At 40.4% G+C, this 17108-nt stretch overlaps 1 protein-coding gene across 3 annotated transcripts in view; it reads right to left on the bottom strand.

Annotated features, from left to right (window-relative positions):
• The window catches only part of tmeff2a (transmembrane protein with EGF-like and two follistatin-like domains 2a), a 105638-nt gene extending 88738 nt beyond the window's left edge, over positions 1 to 16900 (bottom strand). Inside the window, exons 1-2 of one of the 3 annotated variants that reach the window (XM_038720719.1) lie at positions 16115 to 16897; positions 2819 to 2928 (exon numbers count right to left, since the gene is read on the bottom strand). In XM_038720719.1, coding sequence (XP_038576647.1) covers positions 2819 to 2928; positions 16115 to 16304 — 300 coding nt within the window. In that variant the 5' untranslated portion in view covers positions 16305 to 16897. Of the gene's footprint in view, positions 1 to 2818; positions 2929 to 16114 lie in introns of all 3 variants that reach the window. The other 2 variants (XM_038720718.1, XM_038720720.1) reach the window with 2 other exon arrangements.
• Positions 16901 to 17108: the final 208 nt, after the last annotated feature.

A 17108-nucleotide genomic window follows, 5' to 3' on the forward strand; every position in this document is an offset into this window, starting at 1 on the left:
CATTCATCTATACCAGGTCTTCTGTACCAAACACTGTACAAAAGACAGCAGAATATATATCAGAGCTGTATATACAGTTTGTGTGTTATGAGAAACAATTCCAGTGACTCCCAAACCCCATTACAGAAAGCAATGAAATGTGCCATATACCCTTTGGTGGACAGTTTTAGTTGAAGTGTTTCATGGCGCCATGAGCGCACATATTTTTAGAACGGACGACCCCTTTGGGAATCAGCACTGTGACCTGCCATTAACAAAACCAAACTGGCAACAGCAGCTTTTCCCAGCAGCTATTGCAAGATGAATTACAAAGAAATGTTATGTTATTAGTCAGGGTACGGTGTTAGCTGACAAAAGCAACTCATTTTCAGGTACAAGAGAGCATGTTGCTTTGTGGCAGTTTGACTCCGCTTAGTGAGTGAAAGTCTTGGCTCTTTCAGTCAGTGTGAGGTGAATCTAATGCATCTTGGCAATGAATAGTGTCCATTGATTCCACCACACCAAACTCATTTCCTCTTCACAGAGCCCCTTGCATGTCTCTTCTTTGGGTTTTTGTGTGTGTCTGTGTGTGTGTGTGTTTTAGAGTGCGTGCACACGCATCCACAGATTCTGTTAGAACAAAGAAAATCCATCCAAGATGAGAATTGATATGTTTTCTCCGACAGTCCTGAACGAACTGCCAACAAGAGAAAAATCTTGGACCTATTTATTTGATCCTGATTGGGAGTGACTGATTATTTCAGGGGACGGCAACAGTTGCAAGGCTAGGAAGGTCATCTTTACGTTGACTGATGAAATAAAGACATTGACATCAGGAACCTTCCACGCAAACAAACAGAAGACGCATAGTTGAGTTGACCTCAGATCAATGGTATAAAGCCAGAAATTGTGCTCCTTTCTGAAAGCATAGAGAGCGCCTCAGCGCACAGTGAAAGCAGTATCAGTGTGAGATCTCCTGAAGAGGAATGGAGCTGTAATGTCATTTATCTACAGGCCTCTGTTAACGTTTGCTCCAAGGGAAGTACGAAATTGAGATAAAAGCTGGTGACCAATGGAGTGTCAGCCTGCCTAGTGCCTGGCTTGGATGATGACGTGCTGATAAAAGCGACGGATGAGAACACATGCTACGTGTTCAGATCTCAGTGGCTTCATTTATCTAGGCCTCTGCATAGCATATTAGTCGGCAAAGCTTGCAAATGTTATACCAAAATCAATACTCAGCTGACTGGTTTGCTCCATTTTTATTATAGGTCTGGTCGTAAAGTTAAGTATGAGTCATTATCAAGACCAGTATAATTTCCCAGATTTATGCCATTAACGAGGGCCTTTCAGACTTAGGTCTCATCAGTGGCAGTCTTGTTTATGAACGTGGAGAGCGTACAGCGGTCCAGGATAGTGACACGGGGTTTCACAAGGAGCCATAAACTGGGCTCATGATATGCAACCACATCCCTTTGGGGCTAATACTGTCCAATCAAGACAATGGACTTCGATCTAGTTGATTATATATAAATCTCAAACACTGTCTCACTTTAAATTCCAATAACATATGTTTTCATTAGCATATGCTGTGCCTTGGTGAGTTTTCTAGCTCTATCGGCCATATTTTATTTATCTTCAAGAGCACAGCTTCAAGTTCTGTGAATCACACTATGAGCACTACACTTCTGAATCATTTTACAGTTTCAAGTAGACACAACAACATATGTTCTCATTAAGATGTCTCTCTGTTAAAATCAAAATAACTAAAACTAGACACAGATCATAGAATTCTACCAATCGACTGTTCACAGTTCAAACCCTCAAACACAGGACGTGCTTATCTAAGCTTCCTGTCTTTCATGCCTCCTCTCTGTTGTTGATGTACTATGCGACCATACACCCATTTCTACTGCATACTGGGATGAAGATTATTGAATTTCTTGACAAGATCTTGTACAGCTAAATACTGTTGCAACCCACAACACTTGTCAGCTCCCTTCAACTGATCATTCGCTAAGCCTTGCTCTCAGGAATTTTAAAGTTTTCAGGCCAGCGAAAGCAGCATTCTCATTTCAAGCCAGCAACCATCAATTTTACAACTTACAAATTACAACTGGCAGATTTTATCAGCTGTAGCTAGCTTCATAATTAAGGTTACGTTAGCTCCATTAATTGGTTGCTGTCTTTGGTTCACATGTTTGTAAAGACAAAGAGAGCACGGTAAGCACACTTCAACTGATTCACAAGGACTAAGCCCTGACCTGAGAGTAGTGCAGGTGCGCCTTCATCAGAGTTTTTAAAAGTGCTGGATTCTAAATGACCCCAAATCCAATAAAGCATAAAACAAAGCTGCTAATGTTAGCCTACACTCTGACAGCATCCAAGGCCGGGTTCCACAGAGTGGGAAAATACTGCTCAGTGGATGTGCAAGTCATGAACAGGGCTTTTTTCCCTGTAACCGGCAACCCTACAAACTAATGCACTTGGTTAATGAAATGGCCTTGGAAAAAAATATTAGGTCACTACTTTAGGTAGTAAGCTATTGAGCCATGCTAACAGCTGCATCTAATGTTATGTTATGTTGTTTAAAAACCCTGTTTAATCCATTCCTTCTGCGTTTGCTTTAAAAAAAGACACCACCCATATCTCTCTAAATGTATTGTTCTTACTACAGCTCCATGCACACCACTTCAACATCCAAAGCTTGACATGCTGTTGCTAGTTATGGTTGCTAAGCTATTGGACAATAACATTTAAGAGGATTTAGTGAACAATCAATTAAAACCAAATAAAAAAAAATAAAACAGAGCAGGAACAGAAACATCACAGGTCTTACCTTGAAGTCGCAAATGCATGTCACCATGTTCCCAATTCTTAGACACTCCCCATCGAACTTGCATGTGTTGGTGTCGCACAAGAACAGGTCTGTGTCCCGGTCATCAAAACCTGGAGGACCAAAGCCAACAAGAGAGATCAGTGACTAAGTGTTTCTCTGTTCAGCCCCCAAGCAACTCTGACCTGAGCCGCATTCAGGGCTGTTCATAATGAGAGTCTACCATTAGTCATGGCTCCCACAGCACGATGCAGTCTTTGATCACATACTGTGCACTTTGAAAAGACAATCCTAGTACACATTCTTGTCCTTAGCTGCCAAAATGATAAAATACATTTATAAAACACTAGTCTCTAGACTCTACTAGAGGGATGAACAAAAGATATTTCTTCATTTAGTTTGGATGATGGTGGTGGAGAGCGCTGTTTAATGTGCCGGTCCAAAATCTCCCATATTGTTCAACAGAGGTGACATCTGGTGACTTTATAGGCCATAGCATATGTTACACATAATTTGTGAGGAAGCATCTGCATTAATCATGTTTCTCTACTCATCATTTCAGGTTCATATTTTAATATTTGTTTGTGTACAACAAGGCCGACTCCCAGGGCGTTGTCCTGGAGAGGCAAACCTGGGATATGATCCGATTCAGGCTGCGTTAGGGATCTCAAATGACTCCAACAAAGCATCCTGAATCAAATCAAAGAGTCACATGGGCATGAGACAGTAGACTGAGCTGGGGGCTATTAGTCTACCTGAACTTTGCTTGCAAAAAGCAACCCCATGTACATGTAGCTTTGTGCATTTTAAAGTCCATAGGTCTAAATTCAACCAAAGTCCAGCTGGAAATATTGTATTTTATGGTTAAAGCAGAAAACATTATAATTTATCCTAGTGGGGCCTACTTACACTACAGTACAATCCCATTAATATCAAGTTAAAAGAAGCAAAATCATGCTTTATTATAATAGTTTGCCATAGATATTCTCAATGTACTGGTGAAGAAGCTCATAATGATATGATGCTTAAGATATTTGCACAGGCCACAACCATCTAATAGATGGATTGAGGAGCAAGTTACATTTATAGGAGCATTATTTTTTGCAGAGGCTTATGGAATTAAACCCTACAACTCAACTAAAGAGGAGATTTTGGAACCTTGTGGTTGTTTTGATGATGAATTGAATTATTAATCGCCCGATGATCACATAAAGAGGTCTGCTTACACCCTGTTAGGATGTCGTATAGTCCCAAATGAAGACCTTCTTTCTGATTCTCAATTTGCTTGTACTATGTGTATTTGGAGAGCTTGTAAAAACTATTTAACTGCTTCATCAGTTTTAAGAGACACTCTTTAAGGGAGCCCGACTGATACTGCAACGCTTGTATTAGCTTATCACAGATATGTCAGTATCTGCATAAATCTTCAGATATGCTAAATGAAACTGCAGTACATTCATCAACGATAGGCTGCTTTGAATTGCTGCATTGCTGATCAGTCAAGCTCTTCTCGCCTTTGCCCTGAATGCACACTTTAGCTTGAGAACTGTCACTAAGGGTGCACACGTGTTTCTTTCAAAGCATGAAGTTGTTAGTTATTTTTATACAAGCACTAATAAGCAATTACTTGCATTTAAAGTTCTGGAGAAACGACAATGCTGTCTTCCAACCATTCTTGCAAATAAAGCACAACAGGGCCATTGCAGCAAAACAACACAACTGTGGCGACTGGTATCATGACTGGATATGGATGCAACACCTTATATAACTGTTGTTATTGTGCTACTGCTTGGGGTGACTATCTGAAACTTAAGAAAAAATTTTGTGGCAGCCTTTGGACATGATAGTTTAGTTATAAAATGTTTAATGAAGCATTTAATGAGACAAATACTGGTATTCAAAAAGAGCCTGTAGTCCAGAAGGCGTAGTAAAATTGGAATTTGAAGCTGATCATCAAAAATACTCATCTTTGATGTTCAAAGATGAACAATGTGGGGTCTGTTTCTTTATTTGTCTCAGTTCATGCTTTGTGGCCCCACAGAAAATTGTTTAAACTATAAAGCTATGCACGCAAAGTATTTTATCTAGGTGTCTACACTGTAAATTGACACTGGTGGTGGTGGTGCATAGATAAGATGCTTGCCTTTGGTGTAGGATACCGGGGGTTCGATTCCCACTGTGAGACATCCACCATTATGACCCTGAGCAAGACGCTTAACCCTTAGTTGTGTTCTTTGAACATATTGTCACTGTAGGCAACTAAGAAAAATTCATCTGCTCCAGATGGTAAGATGGGTACAAACGTCTCTTAAAAGTAGTATAATTACATTTATTTTAATTAACCTTATTTAACCAGGCAACTCCAGTATGAACGGAAATCTCCTAATTGAGTGCTTAACTGATCCCGTACGGATATTCTCTTTTGGCATGCCGTCCTCCACAGGGAGCACAAATGCCAAGTTCAGCATGCTAACAGCTCTCCGGGAGCAGGTAAGACGTCACTGTCAGGCTCAAGGACACTTCAGCAGCATGTCTTCTTACAGTGTTACACAGTTACCCAGCATGTAGCTCTACTGTCTGTTTCTGTCATACTTGGCCAAGGTTTTAACGTAATTAACAGCCAATAACAGCCAGCATCAAATCTACATCAGGAGAAACAATTATTTTGCTTACAGTTTTAGTGATAATCACATCCAGTTCATCAAAAAGGAGCCCTTTGAAATGCCTTTATATGTTTAACCTCAAGAAGTGTTCCAGGTGCTATTGATTCAAAACCCTACAAATGCCGTGCTCAAATAAAACACTTAATAAAAGTCTAAATTGAAACCTATGACGAGTCTTTTGCCCCACTAGAAACTTCAACAGCAACATTTTACCGCAAAAGAAGATAAATATTTTAATTGTCCTCAGATTTGGACTCTTTACCATCCACATTATGAGCCACATATTTTACAGTGCTATTTTCTATTCATAAATGTCTTATTTTAATGGACTCTTAGACTCAACACCTTCTGCAACCTGACTATTATAACCAGCGCCCCTTTCCACTTCTAAAAGCCCTCCTTGGCATGGAACAACCGATCAGGCAATAATACCGCATGGAAGAGAAGTCCAATGATGAAACTAACCTGCTTTTTGCCAGGGTCCTGAATGACCATAAAGTGCAAGCTCTCTGTGCAAATGTACAATCATCCAGCCAAGAACAGTGACATGAGAGGTCTCGACATTTGGAGTGCATTGATGGAACAAAGCCCTTAGCCTCAGGAGGGCCATCCAAGGCAATCTGGAAATACACAAAAAAAATTGGCACCCAGGCAACTGACATGGTGAGGATACTCACCGGAGAGAGGCATTGTTATGGTGACAATCATACTACTGGCTAGGTGTATAGAAATGATTGGAAAATATCAGATCCTTTTCACGCCACCTGGTAGACTCTTTGTAAGATGGGAAATGTTTTTTTTTGTGAAATCACTCCAAGTTACTAATTTGATAGTTTGATATTTCAGCATTTTGGATAGCAGGCTATGGAAAAAAACCCAAAACGGGGATTGTTTTTAAATGAAAGGAAAAGGAAAGAATGTGGCTCTTCGTCATGTCATTAAATTGTCTTCTTTACCAAGAAACAGATGTGCAGCTTGGACATCTGCAGAAGCCAGTATGCAAGAAGAACACACGAATCGCTTGTAAACAATAACTACAGGGGTATTCATTTAGGAGGAAGACATCCTCATCATCTTATGAACAACAATCAAGACGTATAAATACAATTAAAAAAAGACACTTTGTATAGAATCACAAAAGAGATTGTTTCTGTGAGCTGTTTACAAGGACGCAAGTGGTGTATTAGCTTTTCTTACGGGTGTCGAGCCTCTGAAGGAAACAAGTATAAAACATAATAGAATAAATGTCCCAGATGATCACCACTCAAACATCAGGGCCAACTGTGTTTTGGCTTCAAAGGAAATTCAGCACAAATCTCAATTAGTTATATGACAATGATTGCCTTAAAGCGGGAACAAATATAGATTTACAGTACTGGGAAAACCTGAGGGGCAATTTCTCATGTGTGTCATTTAAGGGCTTTGGGAAGTGCAATATTCCTGAAAATGTGGTTACTTTCATAGTAATAAATGGCCCACAATCACCCTGACATTTTCATCATCCTAGTGATGTATGTTTTTTACCCATAAAACAAATGTGGCAGTTGCTACAATACCTTTTCAGATGCTTTTAAGAGGCACCTGTTTTGAATTCTGCAACCTGAGTGCATACATTTGAAGAACATCTGCAACACTATGAAGACGATTTGTTGTAACAAAGCAATTTCTCTAGACCATTAAGACATGAACATAAGTCATAACATAAAGTAAAGGCTGTTGGGGAGATTTTTCTTTAGATTGAAACAGAAATTTAAACTTGTTGTATAAAACAGCTTAATAAAGTGTAGTTTGACTGAACTTGATAACAGGATTATTTTGTTCAATATAGTAATATCTACCAGTGTTTTGGGGGGGGGCGGCGCGCCCCCTGAAAGCTGCAGAAATCATGGACAGAATCTCATAATCTGACAATTAAAATGCAATTAACTGTAAAACGCGGAATATCATGGAATCTGCCAAAATGTTGTCGCAATTTATAAAAATCAGGAGTTTCCCAGCATTATCAGCATTTTTGCCCACAGTACTCAAGCCAAACGAACAAAAAAACTATGTTTTGGTTTCTACACACGCTGCCTCTGTTCTCTGACTTTATTAATTGTAAAACACGGAAATGGAAAACATTGAATTTGGGGAAAAATGAACGGAATCTTGCAACAAATTAAAATGGATTTTTAGAGGGCCATATCCATGTTCTCGTCGCCCAATATCTGAATGTAGCATAACTGTAGTGCAAGCTCCATCAGGAGGAAGTTACTTTAGCGTTAAAAATGTCTAAGAGGAACGTAGAAGGTGACAAGACTAAATAGGCAAAAATCAGTGCACCGTGTCTACGACAACACCACGTAGTCGAAGTCTACCACACCCCCTGGAAAAAAAACCTAGTGGAAAACACTGTTTTCACATGTCCATATGTATTGCTTCAGATTTTACATTTATGCAAACACAGCAAATAATTGTCCTTGTTGGGCAGGTAAAGATTATAACCCTGACAGCTCGTCACATGCGGAGTGTTTTCTGGCTGTAACGCATCCACATCCACACCATTTAACAAAGTAAAGCATTTACTGTTATTGTTCTATCACCAACACCTGGGATCCATTTCTGAGCAAAAAGTCAGAGTGCCTGGCTAAAAAAAACAAAAACAAATAGAGTGCCTGTGTAATAAAAAAAAAATATGAGAAGTGACAGTTAACGCTGCAAAACACTTTTCTTTATCCTTCCAACACTTTGGCTCAGATCTCCAACACTTAAACAACATCCCTACGATGTGAAATATCTTTCAAGATGAGTATTTCCAATGAGCAGAAATATTATCGCCCACAGACATAAATCAACCAGTATGTGGGTGCAAGTAAAGTTTTGGAAGTACTGAATATCAAAGAAGTCTTGATAAGTCATATGATGCAAAATACTGCAGGATGCTCAAAACTAGTAAATACGAAACCCTGATTCAGAAGCAGGGGCTTAAAGAGCAACTTTTGGGTTGGCGTCCCTAGTCCATTAAGATGTGTGAAAGTAATGTAGTAACTCAATTTTCTCTATAATCTGTATATTTATACATACACTAGCATATTTGTAAGGTAGTTTTCCGCCTCAAAACAGAGAAACTGGACGTGGCGTCACATAAGGGAGAGCCGCCAAGCTAGGTCAAGTTCAAAAATAATAAAAATGAATGCTTCAATTATTTCATTATTTCATTTCATATCATGCGCAAACCTGGCGCACTGCACATATTTGTTGTCAATTGTTAATTGCTGTTGTTCTATATTTTTATATTGTCAATTTATATATTTATGTACACAATATTCTAATAATACGTCTGCACAGCACAAACCCGGAATAATGCACATGTAAATATTTGCCACGTTGTCTCTGCAAATAGTTGTATTATTTTTCTCTATTCTTTTTATTAGTGCAATGTTTATTCCATATTTATATATTTCTAGATTTATTTATGTCAACTATATGTTTGCCTGCTTGTAGCATCTTATCACCAAAGCAAATTCTTGGTATGTGTAAAACAGTACTTGACATTAAGCTCCTTTTGATTGTTGAATGCTAGTTTGTACACTGAATTCAGACACATGTGACAGACCACAGTCTTATAAGAACTTCTAGTAAGAGGACAGTAGGTACAGTAACTTGTGTCTCGCCCAGACAAAACTCCACATTGCTTTTATTGTGTCCTGCAAGCGAAAGAAAGAGAGAGAAAAAGTAAGAGACAGAGTGAAAGAGAGATAAATGAGATGTTTCAGATGTAGCACTGGGCACAAAAGCTAGCACCGTCTCTTTTAATGTTAGGAAACCTATGGACTCCCTGTCCTCATAGGCTGGGATTCGTGCAGCGTGAACCAACACAAAAATTTGCCATGAACCTAAAACTATCAAAAGATTATGCTTTAATGGAGCTTTTTAGCAGATTTTCAGGAGCAGGACTACGCCTCAATCATGTCACTCCCAGCATTTCCATAAATAACCCGTCTCACACTCATATTCCCACTGAAGCTTGCCCACAACGCAGTAACAAATCAAAGCCTCACACACAATGCTTTTGTTTCATCAATAAATCATTTATATGTTGATAGTGTGGCCCTTGCGAGTGAATGTTTTGTAAAAATTATAAAATCATACATTCACTTTTCAAATAATTCCATAAATAATTTCCATAAAACCTAAAGTAAAAATAAAATCTGTAATTCTACCTAAAAGTAGCTCTTCAGTATTTTTTTTAACATTTAGTAGACTCTAGAAATGGAACAGACTCTTAGTTCCTACATCATCAACATTACAAAAAGCAATTTCCATCTTGGAAGGAGCAAACATTTTCGTGCAACACTGAGCACATTCGATAAAGAATTCCGCGACATCAATTGCATCTAATATGATATTCCTGACAATTTGAGCCGTAACTGTGCATCTTCATGATTTTATCACGAGTGTTACTTATTGTTTTTTTGTGTGTGTGTGTTTGTTTTACTCCTGCTCAAGCTGTTGTAGGCAATTTGTTTCAGAAGCATTTTTTTATTTTATGTGTTGAAGTTCTCTTTACATACTGACAGCAATCAATAAGTCACATGCTCTGACACAAGCAGGGCTGTAAAAAGCATGTCCAGTCATGTCATTCGGTCCACATTTTTCAGCAGGACATTGCCTACCCCAGCTTTACTTTAAGCACACTGTTTAGAATGAAGTCTCTCTGCTACTCTAATCCACAAAATGTTAATTGGTCCTGGTTGATACAGGCTGTGTGTGCAGCCCATGTTGCACTGTGTCAGAGGCCTGGAAAACTTACACTTCCTGCTCCTGGCCTGCCGTTCCAGGAGGAGATTACAGTGAGCTGAATAATTAACGAAAACAAGCTGGCAAACATCAAATATTGAAAAGGTAATGTTTGTATGCTAACGATTAAGATGGCAAGCGAAGCACTTACTTGTCTAAAAGAGAGAGCTTGTCAGCCAAATGCATCTCCTCCTACCTACCTGGAATTTCACAACACTAAGAAGACCAAGGAGTCCCCCCCCCCCCCCCGGTTTTAAGCATTGTCCTGATCAATAATTAAGTAGGCTGAATTAATAATGAAGGTTGAACAACCACATTGGTGAGACATCCTTTCTTGACCTCTTTCTATAACTTTGCAACAGGTTTTCAAATGTTTGTCACGGAGAGGGTTATTGTTCAGCCCTCATTATGTTAGGTTATTAAAAGGCCCAATAACTGTAAGCATTAAAAGCGCTCCAATCGTTATCAGAACATATTGTAATTACAGCAAGTCTTTAAAGGTGTTTTTCCACACGGGAAAATAAATCATTTTCAGTCAAACATCTATTAAAAACTCCCTAAATGCAGCCAGTTGCCAATTAGTAACTTTTGATCCCTTTTTGATTAGACCTGCCTACCACTGCATTGTTCTATAATTCCCTGTACTCAAATGCTGTTTTCTTTCAGAGGTGTGGACCTGCATGCAAGAGGAGTACTTTTGACCTGCGTGTTGACAAATCTTGGAAGCAGATGGGCAATTCTCTCCAGACTACCGGTAATTCACTCCACTTCATGGTATTTACAGGGGGCTTTGCATATTCTGCACTGATTCCTGTCACTACAACTATCAAAGCTTCACATGGCCTTTCAGAGTTAACAATAGCATTGTGGCCCCTGCACAGGCATTCTCCCACAGGATATGTAAGGTATATCATGGGGTAAATAAATTGTGAGTAGATGTTCAGAGACCACCGCAATCACAGGTGAAAAACTACTTTAATTCTTGTAAAACTGAACTGAACTGACTGAAAGTGGTACTTAGGGAGACACGAATATTAACATTTTGGCTTCAACTTGTTTTTAATGCGGATGAATAAAATGGCAAAAAGACATGAGTGAATTTTTGGCCAAAGTCTGAAAGTGCACCTATTAAAGATAACACAGACTTCGCTCATTTATCTTAAGTGATCCAAGCCAAATATTACAGGCAGAATGCCACCAATGGTTTGCCTGTGATAATTACACAAAATGTTGAATACACAGTCAACTGCGCTGGATGAATATAAAAACCTCTCCAATTTGTTAGAGAAAAGTTGGCTTTCCACGTTCATTTCCACGTGTAGAAACTTAATTAATGAAGCACCAGCTTTTCCATGTAGGTAAATTACCATCCTAACGAGATCTCAACCACCACATTGCTTATTTATTAGGATCTGGCTATTTGATTAAAAAAACTCAAAGCTGCACTGTTCAATAGTTTCATATTAAAATGGATCAAGTTATTACGAGTTAGTGAATGGCTTTGCTCGTAGTGAGAGAATTATCAGCCTGCTCTGCAGTTCCCCTCAGCTGCATGTGTTTTAGCATCTTTCAGCTCACTGTTTTGGATCATGTGTCTATCGCTCAGCATTGTTTCCAACATCAGCACACTAGTGAACATCTAGAGCATTTATCAACTAAAGCCTGCATTCTGTCACCAGAGACAGAAGCAGCTAAATGGAATTCAGCCATCATTAATGTATTATTTACACATGTGCTTTTCTTCCTGTGACATGTCAAAATGTCTGATGTGACAGAGGGCTCTTTCTGTGAAGACCACATCTATAGTGTGTCATGGGGGACATTCATAGTGAATTATAATGCATTTGTTATTACTATATAATATTCATAAAACATTATGTGGCTAAATGAATTATAAGTTCAAGTGTCTTACGCATGCTCTTGACTAGCTATAAACTAGAGGTTGACTAATGTTTTACATTGTTTGTACTCATGTTGTAGTTGTTTTTTAAACAAAAATAATAATAGACCTCACAATGTGTACCTTGGCCAGACAGAACTGAGAATTTATCATAGCTGTGTACTATGAAGTTACACTTGAATATTTTGAATACCAAAGGAAATGTCATTTACAAAGCTAAGTAGTGTTTGACAGTACAACCGTGGGAGCCAGCATGGAGATAGAATAAAAAATGGGTATCTGGTAAACTGGAAGTATACCAGACCATCAGGAGACCCATTCTCAAGATCGCCTGAAAGCGTTTCAAGGACCAGCTTCTTCCTATCATACTGCGCCATGTTAGAAGGGGATCGTGCATTGTGACTGATGACTGAAGAGCTTACAGAGCTCTATGGACATGATCATCCTGCTGTCTGCCACGAGATACATTTTGGAGATCCTGCACACAGAATTCAGAGAGAGCAACAAACTTGTTTTAGTTGATGTGATATTCGGGGTCACATATGAAATCGGACTACAAAGCTTTAGAAATAACGTTCAAGGGTTACTGAGTGGGAGTACTGACTTGGAAGATCTCATATAAATTGCATTCTTGGCCGCATCATTCATGATATGAGGAAATTTAATACTCGTGAGTGTCTTTGATATTGCTGAATTATTTCAAAACCCAATGAACCACAGGGCGGCTACAGTGCATCTCCAGGTCTCCATGCTCTGTTCCAAATCACAATAATAGACACTCACATTTTTAAAATCAATGTTCTGTGTGTGTTGGTGTGTGTGTTTGAAGGCGGGTTGTAAGGGGTCTAACTATTACAGTGACTGCATACCGCATTGTCGACGGCTTGTTAGAACACCACGACTCATTGCTTCCATCCCATAGTGAAAATAAAGACATGTCTTTTGACGTTTTCTTACTTTGAATATATCATGGAGGTTTTATTCCTTAAGGTTACATTCCTAAAGTAATTCTCTGAATTTTGGCGTCATACATACTAATCACTAAATGCATGAAAAGTCATTACACTTTACTACCACCAACAATGAAACATCACGAAGCATGCATTATTTCAGATATTATTTAGATCAGTCAACCTGGTGTTTATAACTGGGCAAGAACACCCATAACACACTTACAATTAATTATAAGTCACATAATGTTTTATGACTGTGACTTGAAATAGTGCATCAGAAAGCATTATTTATGTTTATGATTGCAGTCATAAAGCATTATGAATGCATTTTAATTCACTATGAATGCCCCCATAACACACCGCAGATGTGGTCACATAGTCACCAAAGAGCCTCTCACTCCTTTACTCATTACCTAAGGTTTTATTTGAACATGAAAAATAATTAATTATCAATCCCTCAATATGGTGTCTGGTGATCTGATGAAAACAACTCAGAGAATTCACAGTTCAGTCATCACTTAGCTCACATTACTTTGGCACTTCCTATGTGTAGATCACAGGTTCCCATATCCAAACATAGCACCCATGTATTTGGCTAATTTGAAAAAGATAGATCGAGTAAAGAAGTGGGAACAAATGCTCTTTTCTGTTGTAGTTTCACTGATATATGACTCATACATTAAGTGCTTTCACAAATCCTGCCTGGTGCAGCTTTACACATTACATTTATCCCAGTGACACGCTGGGTTCACCAAAGGCATCCCGAGACCGAGTGTATTGCTGCACTCACAATATAACAAAGATTAACTTAGTGTCAAGATCATTTTGGGATTCTGTGTTCTGCCTCAGTGAATCCTTCAATGGCAGTTGTTCATAGCCTTCCACAGATGCAAACCAAACAGAATGACAATCTTTGTGAAACCGACTCCCCCCCCCACACTATTTTATTCCGTGGAACAGAATCTCATTCAGTACTCGTTCAAAGGCAGCAGTGCTTAAACTGGTCCCGCATTCCCATTTTCATTACACTACTGCCCATAATTATCTGTGCCTTAGCACTGAAGTGACACTGAAATCTTCTCCGAACTGTTTTTAAGCCTGCCTTCTTCTTCCTGGACTGAAAACTGTCACACATTAGTGTTGCTGTTAAAGTGCATGATATACTGAAAGGAGTGGATAATTAAGTCGTGTGCCATTACTGTGTTTTATTATTATTATTGAAAGGGGTTTATCTTTTTTCACGATGCACCATGTGTCGCTTGTTCTGTTTTATTAATTCTAATTGACGTGGTGTGTGTACTGTTGTGTGTGTGTGTGTGTGTGTGCATTGTTCTGAGTATATGCACTTAAGCCTTCTCAAGGCATGTTGGATAAAAGCCTTCATCGAAATGCATATGAGAGTCTGTCAGGAAGCGGGGTGGTAGGCAAGTGTGTATTTGGACAGGATGTGTACCATTATCTGTCATTACCAGCAAATCTCACCACCACCAACAGCAGCACAAAATGATCCTCCAGCACAATGCAATACATATGGTACTGAGACAGTCTATCCGATACCGCACCAGGGTGAATCAGGCAAATTAACATATTCAAACAGCTGAGGTCATTCATCACTACTATTAACATTTGCTCCAAATTCTAAAGACTGAAATGGTGTCTTAAAAAAAGTAGACTATGACTGAAATCCCATGAAAGATCATTTTTAAAGAATGTAAATACCAAAGATGCTTAAAGTAATGACAACAACCTAATATTATCCACAATGGTCTTGTTTGTGTTTTAACTAAGCTTCTTAATTAGCCTACTGTTATAATCAAATTCATTTTAAAAATGATATCCAAAGGTTGCAACTGTAAATGTATCATACAGGAATCTACTGCCAACTACCTGTCACTACATAAAATCTCTCTGATGCTTGTAATGTATCGTGGACTTGTTTCCCCACTCTTTATATTAACATGTCATCAAAGTATAGCCTACTGGTGCTCAGTTTTAGGTTGCAAACAGCAGTCATGAGTCAATATTGACGCGTGGCTGTTATGAGCCATAATATCAATACTGCTATTGCCCGCGAGTGTGTGGAATCGGCTTGGAGCTATTTTAAGGGTTCAGTCTTGGACAGGCGACAGGGGAAATATATGGCGGCTCAGTCGGCTGATTTACAAAGGGAGGCGAGGCTCTCTGCTCTGCAGCCCGGTTCGCTCCTTTCATCGCTTTGGGCACCGAAGAGGGGGAAAAGCAAGTTTACAGCTCGGTGGCCTATAAAATAAACGACTACACTGCTATTTAAAGTAACACTTGATGAAACGACTAGAATGCCAAAAATAAGCCAATAAAACTAGATTCATCATTTTTTCTATTCCAGAATTTGGGTGATTAAAGCCAATGCTGAAACTGAGCAGCACACCCAGGAGTTGACCAGAACCTTTAATGTTCAAGTTACACGACTTAATGCGCGTATCTGTAGCCTAAAACTAAACAGCGTTGGCACTGTTATTGTGGCGCACATCGCGTTATTCTGCTGAAAATCTTCCCAATCATTCTCTGATACATTTCTCCTTAAAATGACCCTTTCTGTTGCTGTTTTCACTTTGTCACGCGAATCGAAATCATCGACCCCTTGCCTGCCAAGTGATTATTCAGACATGATCGGCGGCGGATGCCTCGCTGCCGTGCTCCCAGACTCAACCAGGCTAAATGCACATCAAGCAATCTCAAACTCTGCATCCTCTCATCACAGGGCTTTGCGGTGTTCACCACCCGCAGCCCGTGCTCCACAGCACCAACACCAAACCCCGGCATGCTTGCTGGATAAACACACAAACCCACAATAACAAGAATGAGGCTGTTATAAGAGCTCTTCTAAACTTTGAATCGGTCCTCTAATGATGCTCAGTCCTGGTGGTTTACTGGTCGTGTGTGCCTAACTTGGGCGATGGGCGCACATCTAGATAAAAACACAAAAAGCGGGATGCAACTGTGCCCTCTTTAACATGACTCTCACCGGAGCAGTTCCAGCCGGTCGGCGTCTGGCAGTCGCTGAGGGAGGAGGGGAAGGCGCGCAGCTGCTCCACAGGTAAAGTGGCGAGGAACGAGACGAGGGTGATCCTGAGCCAGCCTCCCGCCGTCCCGCTCCACTGGCGCAGCCGTCGGGACTCCTCGAGCGGTGCCTGCGCCGCCACAGAGAGACCCATATCTCACTGGCCCCGGCAGCACAGGCGAGGTGGGAAAGAGACGCGCACCGACAACTCCAATCCCGGCAGGTTCAACGGGGCGCCTAGAGACCGACAGTAGACCATTTTCCGAGCGAGACCGTGCGCCCCATGTAGCAGTGCCCCGTGTAGACTGACCAAATGGGTTCCGCCCGATCCAGTGGAGGCTGCTGCAATAAGAGGAGGACTGGGGTGGTGGTGGCGGCGGCGGAGGGAGGGGGTGGGGGTGACTGCCGAGGGTTGGAGAGCGATGGAGGAGGTTGTGCGAGATGGAGTCGGGTGGAAAAGTTAGCCAGGCGGGCAAGAAGACTTGCGAGAAGAGGAGGATGCTCAAAGATGAAAGGGGGGAGGAAAGATGGTTAAGAGGTAAAAAGGGGGTGATACAAATGGAAACTGTAAAACTGAGAGGATGTAGCCAGAGTATCCCACGGACAGGGTTTGGAGACGACGGCAGCTGCGTGATAGTATCCACGGGTGAAACGAGCAGCTCTCCTGCACGAGCGGCGCGGTCCTCCCGTTTACTTTGTATGTGCGGTGTGTTCAGAGTCACAGCGAGTTGGTGTTTGGCCTCTCTCTCTCTCTCTCTCTCTCTCTCTCGCTCTCTCACCAGCAGCTGGTTCCCACCTATGTTATAATCACGTGGAGTATGATCCGAAGAGAGGGGGGGGGGGGGGTTCTCCTCCGTAATGATTGGAATATCTTACTGGTGGAATAGGCAAAGGAGAGGAAGACAAAATGAGAAAGATTTTAAAAAATGAAAAGAAAAGAAAGACAGAGTGCTCCAGG

Source organism: Micropterus salmoides, unplaced genomic scaffold, assembly GCF_014851395.1.
Source record: "Micropterus salmoides isolate LMB-PRFRI ecotype aquatic unplaced genomic scaffold, ASM1485139v1 Ms_hic_scaffold_15, whole genome shotgun sequence".
NCBI lineage: Eukaryota > Metazoa > Chordata > Actinopteri > Centrarchiformes > Centrarchidae > Micropterus > Micropterus salmoides.